Source organism: Varanus komodoensis, unplaced genomic scaffold (genome assembly GCF_004798865.1).
Source record: "Varanus komodoensis strain SLA01 unplaced genomic scaffold, ASM479886v1 scaffold7_3, whole genome shotgun sequence".
NCBI lineage: Eukaryota > Metazoa > Chordata > Lepidosauria > Squamata > Varanidae > Varanus > Varanus komodoensis.
The window spans coordinates 6,101,811-6,113,669 of NW_025336480.1; the positions used below are offsets into that span (position 1 = coordinate 6,101,811).

The window sequence follows — 11,859 nt, forward strand, 5'->3', positions numbered from 1 at the left end:
TCATGCTTTTCTTTTTTGGTAGCACTGGAGGAAATTTGCATGGGCTAAATAAACAGAATCAAGCAGGGTAGTTATCAATGTTTCATATATACAATATATACAACAGTTTACATTTTATGTTTTAGTTTTCACTTTACTAAACATTCTCCAAAAGAAAATGGTGTCCTAATTTCTCCATTTCCAAATCACAACATCTATTCAAAGTTGTGCTCTTCAAAGACACATTTAACCTCTACTGCAGGCATTGGAGAAGTTCTTGCTTTGAATTTTTATTTTGACTCTGATTACAGATATTGGGAAAATAACTCAACAGTCATTTGCCTGTAATTATGGATGGATGTGCTACTGAAGTCTCTGCTCATATGGTTTCTCATGAATAAGTGTTCAGTCACCTCTAGCTACTTCATACATGAACTGAACTTTAACTACTTCCTGTCCATTTTTTGGATGGGGGCTAAACACGTTATTAGCAATCTCTTGCCTATTCAGAAATAAAACAAAGGGGGTTTCTCCTTGGGACCCCAATGAACAGGGAGCAGAGATTAACCCTTTCCTTTCCCTAACAAACTCCCCACCACCACCACCACCACCACCACCAGATGGACACACACATAACTGATACTTATCACCACCAGCAGCCCTTATTCAACCATAGGGGTTTAGAGTCCGCTTACCAAACTGTCTTCAAAGAAACACACATGCAACACACAAGGGGACACTGGAGCACTTGCAGTTTACAGCAGTACTCTATAAAAAGGTGGATTGCCACTTCATTGTGACACTGCAGTGGAGAATGTTGTGATGTCAGCATCCTTTTGTTACGCACATTCTAGAAACCATCTTTTCAGTCTTCAGTCAGAGCTGGATCTTCTGCCTACTTCCTCATTCCCAATGGACAAGCTCATAAACTGCTGTTTTACAACAACGGAGAAAAGTCTGTTGTCTGATATGCCGCACTCTCCATCGATCCATTCTCTGCAAGCATCTGAAAACTGGAATGACATCCTGTTTACATTGAGGTAATGAGTTCCCCATCTGTTTGGGAAACAACCTGCTCCATATATGTGCATTAGCTGCGCTTTTGCTTGCAGAAATTACTCCCAAGGCAGCTTACAGAAAGTTACTAATAATAAAATAAAACTGCAGGGGGAAAAAGAGAAAAGCACAACAACCGTCCCTTAAACAAGGAATTCCACATTGTGGTACCACCATTAAAATGCTCTGTATTTCGTGCGGTACCCACCAACTAACTTCTGGAATCCAGTCTCCACAGGCTTGCTTTCTGTTGTCTTCCCCCTTTGAATCGAATCTAGCACCACAAAGATCCAGAAGAAGTACAGGAAAGGACATTGAAAATTATTACTGGATGGGGTAACTCCCTTGTTGAGGAAATCTTACAACATTTGAGATCACTTAAAAAGGAAGCAATGGGGACGGGGGGGGGGGGGAAGGAAGCAATGGGAAAAATGGCAGGTATACAAAATTATGGATGGTGTAGCAAAAGTGGACAGGGAGACATTTTTCTCTTTATTTCACAGTATTAGAACCCAGGGTCATCCCATGTAGCTGACTTGTGGAAGATTCGGGAGACATAAAAGGGAATACTTCATCACACAGCACATGGTCAAACTATGGAATTCACAAGATGTAGTGCTGGCCACCAGTTTGGACAGTTTTAAAAGAGGACTGGGCAAATTCCTGGAGAAGATGGTCATCAGTGGCTACTAAGCCTGACAGCTATGAACTACCTCAAGTTGTCAAGTGAACATAGCTGCTTAATTTAAGCCTCAGTGATTTCACTAGTCTACTTTAAGTATGATACGGTCAGGGTCCAACTCTATTTTTGTCCCACCTTTCCTCTAAGGAGCTAGTGTGATGTACAACATTCTCCTTTTACACAAGCATATTTTATCCCAGATGGCCCAAAAATAACTCAAGCCATTATCAGACTCCAGTGTGTTTCCCACAAAGCTAATGTTCAAAAACACCAAGGTCTATATACAGGGCTTCCCTCCAGGGTGTTATAGCTTAAGACCCAAACCTATTGGTATTGGCATATGAGGCAGCTACTGCCTTGATTTAATGCAGCTTTGGGATGACTATGTTCTTCCACTACTGTGGGGGAATAGTCCCTGTGGGACACTGCAGTGTCAGTGTAACCGCAGTGATTTACTGAGATCATGCAGCTGCACAAAAGTGCCAAAAAAGACAATTCATCAGTGAGAAGAAAGAGAGAGAGATTTCTTTGCCAGCCTGTCAGAGGTGTTCAAACTTATTATTAACATTCTCCAATGTTTCACAAGCATACAAGAGTTTGGTTTCCTGAGAAGTTTGCTCTTCATTAAAATCATGATCATAATCGTTGGTGGACTTGCTGGCAGGAAAGTTTGAAAAGGCTGATGGATACTTCCAGAGGGTTTTGGCCTGGCCTTCTTTCCTCTCTGCTGCTCCTTCTCCTTTTTGCTCCTAGGATACCATAGAGTTGGTGTAGCAGAGTGGTTCCAAACAAACTATGAATCAGATATCACCATCCTAGACAAGTCTTCTCAGAAGTAAGTCCAGCTGAGCCTCCTGTGGCTTATTCCCCCTTAAATGAGGAGAGGCTTGCAGCCTGACACAGGTGGAATTTAGCCATGAACTCACTGGAAGGCAAACAGTCCCCCCATCCACCCCCTCCCAAATGTATTATGAGAGTAATGAAAGCTGTCTCCGTCTACTTGAAAAGGATGTTTTATGGTGCATTGGGATCATGAATGTGAAGGACTTTGGGGGCTGGGGGCTAGATAAGTGGGAATCTAGTTAATTGTCTGCTTTTTGACAAGTTGTGTATAGGAAAAATAGAAAGGAGGATTTTTCACATGGCCCTAGTGGAAAGTAATATATTGCTATATGCTCTGCACCCACAAACCAGACCTTTTTTAGCCCCTTTCAGGTTCTGCTGTGTTTGTTAAGTCTGCTCCATCTCATTTCCTCATGAATCTCTCTGTTTAATTGAGCAGGCTAGAGATGGCTAAGAATTGTAGGACTTTTTCTGTCTACATAGGCACAGCATTGCACCTGAAGTAGTTTTAATGTAAGTTTGTAAAGGCTAGTATTTGGATGGAGGGCAATTCTCCTTCCTCTCAGTAAGCAGGAATCCCAATTCTGGCTGCAGGAAAAAGAGAACACCAGTGGCATTGAAAAAATTGGTCAAAAGAAAATGATGGTCTTTTACATTACCCCGATTCCAACAGCTTTGAACCATGGGACATTACTGCAAAATGTATCTCTTTGATCTGTTTATTGTATTTTAGTGACACATTATAGATTGTTAGCTACTTGGTTTCTTGCCTTTGAAAGGAGAGGTGGATTAAATATTTGAGAAACAAAATCATCAAATCATAGATTCTTAAATAAGTAACTTCCCTTTTTCTAACATCCCTCCTTCCACAGGCGTGCATTCTAATTCTAAATCTAATTACAGTGGCACAGGGTACCATCAGCTCAGTGCTTTGTAATAAATATGAAGAAATATTGACACATAGGCGACACAGGCTCGGATCCAAGGAGAGACTGCGGAGGTGCCTTGGGGGGACTTCAACCAAACAGGTGGCAGAAAAATAATGAATGCCTTTTCTCTCGCTTCCTCCAGACCAAAGATTCCTTGTTTTATGAGTTTCCTGGTTGCTATACCCCAGGCTCTTCCTCATCTGAGTGTGTGTGTGTTCTTCTTTTAACCAGGAGCAAAAATTCCACAGAGCCGGTGACAACTCAGCCGTCTCCCGTTGCTTCTGCTACATCCAGAGTCACAACCATCCTGTGTACTGGAGGCAGCTGGTCCACTGGCCTATTGGACATCTTCCAGGACAAGGGAGTGTGTAAGGATTGCCACTGCTCCTTTTTAATCTCCTGTCCAAGCTGCATTCCCAGGTGTGCTGTGGGAGGAATGAGTCTTTACAGACTTATAAGCCCCTACAAGAATGACTGATGCACTTCATCCTGTCAAAGTTGCGGCTGAGGTGATGAGGTTGAGCTGCTGCTGGAGAAAAATGGAGCCAAGGGTTGGCCTTGAATCTCTGATCTGGACTCATCTGTGTCCTCATGTCAAATGAAAATGTCATTCAGGAAGCAGCCTTTTTGTTCTTGTATCTAGAGACCACCCAATTTGCACCACGTTTTTATCAACATCTACTCAGAAGTAGGTGTTATTGAATTCAGTAGGGATGAGCCCAAGTAAGTAGGGCTACGGCTGCAGCCTTTATCAACTGAGTCACCCCACAAGCACAGTTGGAGGCCTTTAGTGCCATTTTTCATCAGCAAGGTTGGGGTATAAATCAGATAGACAGTCAAGCACTCGAGTTTTGCCTGTATATATACATTTGTGTAGCTATGTGTAACTTGGCCCCTTAGTAATGAATAAGGATATATGGATTTTGGTAACTCCTTCTGTGTTTTGTGGATTGCTAGATGTCCTTCAGTCTATGGTCTGCTGATTAACAGAACTGCATTTTTTTTTCAGAAAAATTGCTTGGCATACAATTACGCATTTGCATTAATGTGTGACTAATGCACATAAGTGCTAGTGGACACTTACTTACTTATTTAAAGCTTTAGTATGCCGTCCTATTACACCAAAATCTCAGGATGGCTTACAATATTTAAAAGAACAGTTAAAACACCAATTTCTAATAAATACATTGAAACCGAACAAAACAACAAATCAGAAACAAACAAGAGTGACTAAGGTTAAAAATTGTTAATTTTAAAATACTATTTAAATAAAAAGGTTTTGCCTGGTGCTGAAAAGAGTATAAAATGTTGCAATCAACTCCCCCCCACCCCCAAGAAACATATCGGTCTGCAACTCCATGAAATCTGTGCAACTCTGAAAAAGCTGCAGAATCTGGGGGTCTGATTCAAAGAAATCTGAATTCTTTTGGATCTGTTGTGAATTTTTCAAAATCCCTAGTAATGGAGAGAGTTAGGTCCTCAAATATTATATTTAACTCAGGGAACTTAATTTATTTATCTTGCCAAGTTTCAGGATGATGGTTTGAACTAAGAGACGCTTAGCTGATCAGCAAAACTGTGACACTTCAAGCTGCAGATCAGGTGCTGCTTGTATGACTTTTCCATGGTTTATTCACAATCCTTTGTGCGTGTAGGAAACGAGCTTGTCAGGTGGAGTGGTGTCATCGAAGCAATGGAAGCCTGACGTTCACCATCTACACTGCAGCATTTACAGATTCACTGCAACAAACGGAGCATCACCTCGTGCTAAGGGAGGTGCCTGGTGGTGCTTCTCTTGGTTTAATCGGAAGGCTAGAAAAGGTGGTAAAAATTTAGGAAGCTGTACATATACAGGAGACTCCTGTGAGTCCCTTGGACCGCAAGGTGATCAAACCGGTCAGTCCTAGAGGAGAGCAACCCTGACTGCTCTTTAGAAGGCCAGATACTGAAGATGAAACTCAAATACTTTGGCCACCTGATGAGAAGGAAGGACTCCCTGGAGAAGAGCCTAATGCTGGGAACAATAGATGGCAAAAGAAGAAGGGGACGGCAGAGGATGAGGTGGCTAGATGGAGTCACTGAGGCAGTTGGAGTGAGCTTGAGTGGACTCCGGGGGATGGTGGAAGGCAGGAAGGCCTGGAGGAGTGTTGTCCATGAGGTCGTGATGGGTCGGATGCGACTTTGCAACTAGCAACAACAACATAGACACAACTCTGGAGGAGTCTTGCCTTAGTCGAATTTGGGGTACAACTCTAGTCCTGGGGGCGGGGGGGATCCACAATACTTCCACAGTTTCAATTCTAGCCAAATGCAAAGCAGCTTTCCTTGTAATCCATTTTTGTGCTGTGCTGTATTCATGTGTACTGGCAGTGAGTTCATAATCTGAATCACTCTTCTGGATGACTGGCATATTGGGTCCCCAGGAGCAGGCCAGGTTACAAAGGTAGGCATGGACAGGCCCCGGCCATGGGCCCACCCCCAGCGGGGGCCCACTGCTTCCTCACTGCAACCTGCTGGGCCACCTGCTTGCCCTCTGGCTCAGGAAGCGGGGAGGAGCAAGAGCAGGAGCTGTCATGGCCTCCGGGATGCCTGCAATGCTGAGGAAGAAGACAAGGAGTGGGAGCAGCCGGTGGCAGTGGGAAAGGCATGTGGAGGGGGCGCACCGAGGGTGTCTTGCCAAGGGCCCTCAAAACAGGGGCCCTGGAATGGCGGGTGAGGGCGCTGTGTGCTCAACACTGATGAGCCAGACAGATGCGGGTCCTTTCCTGCCAGGTGCTTGAGGGACGACGCAGGTTCCTGGCCTGACGCCAGCCTCCCTGTGCTTGTGTTTCACCGCAGGTGTGTGGGGCTTGCTCTGCAGCCCATGTCTGGAATGCAGCCTTGCCAGCCACTACGGAGAGTGCTTCTGCTTCCCGCTGCTGCTGGGTTCCACTGTGGCCCTGAGGACCAGCACCAGAGAGCGATTCAAAATACGCGTAAGTCTACGCAAGCACTCCATCCACTCCCACCAGGCACTGGATCGGGGGGCTTGGGCCTCTCCCCCCGATGCCATCCTGGTCAAAGCTGTGGTTTTAACCTGCCGATGTGGCAGTGAGGCACTTCAGTGCACTAATGTGCGCTAATGAATAGTGAAGACTTGAGCTCTGTGTGAGGGTGAAAAGTTCAGCTGAAACAGTGCAGAAAGAACCTCAGGGCTTCGTAGTACACGGACCTGCCATTCTCCTCACCTTTCGGAAGGCCCCACATTTTTGCTCCGTCTGGGGTGAAGATCTCTTCTACTGTGAGTTGCCTGCTTTCCATAAAGTGGAGCATATGCATTAAACCTTTCAAATGTCCTCTCTTTTAGCAGAGAAAGAAAAGGCAGTGCTTATTTTATAATCGCATGTCAGAGCCAAGCAAATCCCCCTTTTTTAAAAGTATTGTTTAAGGGCAGCTTTGTCTTTCTCTACTGCGGCTGCAAAATTGCATTGTCCAGAATGTCATTGCAGGGAGAAAATATACTTACCATGTAATCAGGAAAATGGAAAACAAAAGACCAGCACAACTGTAGAGTCTGTGCTGAAATGTTCTTTAAAGGCGTGGAGGTTATGGAGCCTTCTTAAGTTTTCAGCTGAAATCGAAGAAGCATGGTGTACTTTCTCACATAGCTGGAGCCCTCATGTGCCAAGCGGAGGCACAATATCAGGGCTTCTCTACATGATGGGTTTAACCTGCTGCTCCACTTGCAGGCTCTTCTGTTTTCATTGCAGGAGGAAATTGTGTTCTTTACACAGGTTTTGTTTTCTGGGGTCTTCTATTTCTCTGCCTTCCTATAGATTCTCCTCATGAAGCACAAGGTGGCACTGTGGTGTAGTGAAATTACTTTTCATGCAGCTTTTGTTTCAGTATAATCCCATTTAAAATTCAATACCAGACTTTCCTTGCTCTAAAAACGCAACACAGACCTGCTAAAAAGGAAAGCAGTTTTGGGATTATACCCAAACAAAGGAAAGATTCTAGAGGAAAACAAAGAAAAGATTCTAGAGGAGGAGGAGGATGGGAAAATACACCACAAGTTTCCACAAGGGAGGGGTCACAAGAGTCCAATCAATGTTTTGTGTAGGAGATCCCTTAATTTTTGTCAATTTTGTTCCATATTCTGTACTGTGAGGCTAAAAGGATAACTGTTCTGGGGTGTTTCTGGAAGTTTCTGCAAACATAATACATACTTAACAGGAGCTAGCTGCAAAGGATTAAGAGTGCTGAAGCGGGGACACCAAGATTTAGGTTCTAGCCCCTGCTTGGCCTTGAAGCTCGCCAGGTGACTCACTCTCAGTCTAACCTACCTCACAGGGCTGTTGTTGTGAGGAGAAAACAGCGACGTAAGCTTCACAGAAGGAAAAAGGCAGGATAGAAACGCAATGGAATAATGCCACTAATAAACACTTATCTTTAGTAAAGCAAGCTGGAGATTGGGAAGATGTCCTCCCAAGTATGATGTGGCACTTGATTGGCACCATGCAGCAGGGTTTGGCAGAAGGGCAAGCAGCCTGTGCTGACTCAGCTCAAGATGAGTGATGAGCACGTCATCTTGGCTTCATTAAAAAGAGTGTTTCTGCTGCAGCTTTGCTGTCCTAAGCACTCATACAATGGGAGGCAAAAGGGGGAGGTTGCACAGACGGGGAGGTGGCACAGATATTTACCATCACCCACAGCGCTGTGTCATGCACTCCGTCACGTTGCTCTGAATCTCTTGCAAGGGAACAATGACCACAACCCCCCACCTGTATTACATACACATTTCAGAAGGTGGGAAGGAAGGGTGGGACAGCAGGGGTTTCCAAGGTAACGGCGGAAATGGATCTGCCTCTAGCAACACTCTTACAATCATGGAATAGTAGAGTTGGAAGGGGCCATGAAGGCTATCAAGTCCAGCCCTCTGCTGTTGCAGGACACCCATTTACACTGTCACATTCACATGGCTGTCCAGTTTTGCCTTGAAAGTCTCCAGTGTGGGAGAGCCCACAGCTGCTCTAGGCAACCGGTTCCACTGTTGTATTGCTCTGACAGTGAGGAAACTTTTCCTGACATCTAGCCTGAACCCAGGCCGTTGCAAGTTGAATGGATTATTGCATCTCCTACACTCTGGTATCAGTGAGAAGAGAACTTGACCTTCCTCTTTGTGACAGCCTTGGAGGTACTTATAGAGTGAGGTACTTCTCTAACCTCTTGCCAGTAGAATAAATGGAGTGCAAATCTTGGCTGTTCTGGAAATCTAAATCCCTTCCTCACAAAGTCATATCAGTAAAGCATCTTCAATAGGAGCCGTGCTATCTTGGCCTCAGCCATGTGAGCCCTGGGTGGAAGAGACAAGTGTCCGTGCCTTTTCTTCCCATAGCAAGAGCCTCAGAGACTTACGCAGGCTGTCCCGCGGGCTGGGCAGGGCCGAGATGCAGGGTAGCCAGGGTCACTGGGACCCAGCTCGGCTGCAGTGCTGCTTGAGAGGGGCAACACCATCCCCCTTGGCCAAGGGGTGATTCACGACCAAGGACCACGACGACAGTACTGGGAGCCTGTGCCTTGCAGCTGTGTTCATCCCCACCGCCATCTCTAACCCAGAATAAGCACACTGGAAATGGTGTGCGGGTGTGTGGGTGTGTGCACGCGCACCTACTTGAGGATAAAGATGAAGGGGAAAAGGCACAAATGCTAGTCACATGGGCAATGTATGTTTTGGCCCTAAGTCCAGTTCTGTGCAGAAAACTCCACTGAACACAGTGAACGGGTTCACGGTTACAGCAAGCAAGTCTGTGTTGTTTTTGTGGTTTTTTGTCTGATGAACGATCAAGTGGTTTCTGAGAGAGGCTTCCACCCTCCGCACTCAGTCCTCATGCTGTTGGCAAGTATCCCATCAGCCACTGTGCCTGCATGTCAGTCTCTTGCTGGATGACTGAAGCAGCTTCTACAGCAGCTGCTGTGTGGTAGCTGCATGCCAGGACCATGGAAACCATGATGCCAGTTTAGGATGCCAGGAGAAAGTGAAGTACAATTCATAGGAAAATGGTCTTAAAAACCCAAAGTACCACAATGGGGTTTGGATGACATGACAAACCATCGTGCACAAGACACCACCATGGCTTGTCATGTTGTGCAAACCTGCCCAGTGAGTTTTACTTCTGAGTAAAGAGGGATGGGACCGTGCTGGCAGTGTCTGATCTCCAGACAGCATGAGGCAGTGTTGCTCGAACTGGGTAACTCACGCTGCTGAGAGGGCAGAATAGCTTGCTCCCTGCCTTAAGAAGGAAAGGAAAAGGGTGGATGTTCATTCTAGTGCTGGAAAGTTTGAGCACAGCCTTGAAAGTAAAGACAAAAGAACAAGGCACTGTTGTGTGGAAGGCTGTGTTGTTATATTCGCATGGGCGGACGGGACCCAAAATAGTAAGAAGCAATGATCAAGCAGCAAAGAGAAAACCAGTAATGGAAGCTCTATTTCAGAGGGGACAGGAATTGGCTAATTAGGGGCAATTTGGACCTATCATGGTTACTGAGGTGGAGGAGGGTGCAACCAGTTGAAGGGCTTCTTTCAAGGGCCGCTTCTCCCACTGACTTTTTGAGAGGATTAGAGTCCTTCACGGAAGGGAATTTTTCCAGTAGATTTTCCCCTCTAGATTTTTGTATGTTCTGTCACACAATGCCAAGTGCTGGTGGGCTGTGGAGCAGAATTGTGAAATTACCCTATGCCTCTAGAACAAATCATGATGGCACCCAGGAAAATAGCTGATGCTCCTTGCTCTAAAAAATGGCTGGAAAACATGGGGACGGCCCTGGAAGGTGGTGATGCCTTCATTAAAAAGGCCTGCACACTTCTGTGAGTAATCGTGAGCACAATGCTTCATGTAGAGAAGCCCTTAAACATGCCAGAAGCTGAAAATGATGGGCCAGCAGAGTGGGAAGGGGCCAAGAAGGCCTTTTGGTCCACCCCCCCGCTCAGTGAAGGACTCCGTGTTAAGGCATCCTAACCAATGAATGTCCAGGGGCATCTTGAATGCCTCCAGTGTGGAGAGCTCATGACCTCCCTTAGTTTTTGCTTCCATTGTTGAACCATAACAGTCAGAAAGTTTTCTTGACTTCAAGCTGGAATCCATCTTCCTGTGACTTGAGCCCATTATTCCCTGTCTTGCACTTAGGCGTGATAAAGAAGAGATCCTGGTCTTCTTCTGTGTGGCGACCTTTGAAATACCTGAACAGAGCTGTCATATCTCCTCTCCATCTTCTCTTCTCAAGGCTCAACATGCCCGATTCCTGGGATCGCTCCACACAGAGCTTTGCTTCCAGTCCCTAGATCACCTTTGCTGCCCTGCGCTGAACCTTTTCCAGCTTACCTGCATCTTTCTTAAACTGTGGTGCCCAGAACTGGATGCAGTCTTCAAAATGGTGCCTAACTAGCATGAAGTAAAGACAAATTTGGAAGTGATACTTTTATCAATATAGCCCCAAATCACATCTGCCTTTTCTCATTGGCTCATTTCAAAAACCTCTGGAATGTCATTGACTGACAGTGTCAGCATCTAGATTTGCTGTATAAACTTAGTGAATGAATGATGTCTCTTCAGGACTAACTGGTTAGTGTGGAAACAACCTGTGATTTTGCTCTCTTTCAATCTCTCTCTTCAAAGGTTAGAATCTTGGTGAAGAACTAGCGTAGAACGAGTCTGCTTAGATCTGTGCTTAGTGGCATGTGAGATGGTTTCTTGGATGTTCTAACATGGAAGCTTCTCTTCCCCTCTTCTCCCAGGGAACCCTCTTCGGAGACTGGATGGTCGTTCATTGCTGCTGGCCCTTTGCTGTCTGCCAAATGGCCCGAGAAATGAAAAGGAGGCCCGTCTTCCAGGTCTATGAAACATCCCAGCTGCAGCCTACCCCTCCAGCCAAAGGTGCTTTCGTTTAAAAACTTTTTGAAGAGTTTGCACCCTGGTGCTTTCCTCCAAGTTAAATAAATACATACATAAATGTGTGTATGTATATTTCCCTTCTGTTCCAGGGAGAAAGAGACAAAAGTTCTACCGGCAGTAGTGTGATTTATCTATCACACCCAACTTTGGATGGTCCACACCCCAGCAGGAAGCTCCACAGCCACCCTCCTTGCTGCCTCCCCCGCCCCCCCGGCACTGTGCTTGAGTAGAGCAGAGAGAGGACTGACCCCTTCCGCTCACCATCTGCTTCTGGGCAGTGGGGTGGATCAGGCCCTTAGGGCTACTCCAGGCTTGCTGGCAGTGGCTAAGCTGGTGAGCAGGGGGAGGCCCACCTGAGGATAACTTGCCGAGACTGTAGGACCATCGCTGGTGCCTGTGGTCAGAGGGCACCTGTGGGAGCATATGTGGGTCTGGACAT

General features: G+C 45.9%; 1 protein-coding gene across 1 annotated transcript; it reads left to right on the forward strand.

Moving 5' to 3' along the window:
* The first annotated feature begins 891 nt into the window (after positions 1 to 891).
* PLAC8L1 (PLAC8 like 1) lies at positions 892 to 11,416 on the forward strand. Its single transcript, XM_044454580.1, has 4 exons — positions 892 to 1,019; positions 3,721 to 3,857; positions 6,328 to 6,464; positions 11,264 to 11,416. The coding sequence occupies exons 1-4, from the start codon at positions 892 to 894 to the stop codon at positions 11,414 to 11,416; spliced, it is 555 nt and encodes a 184-aa protein (XP_044310515.1).
* The last annotated feature ends 443 nt before the right edge of the window (positions 11,417 to 11,859 follow it).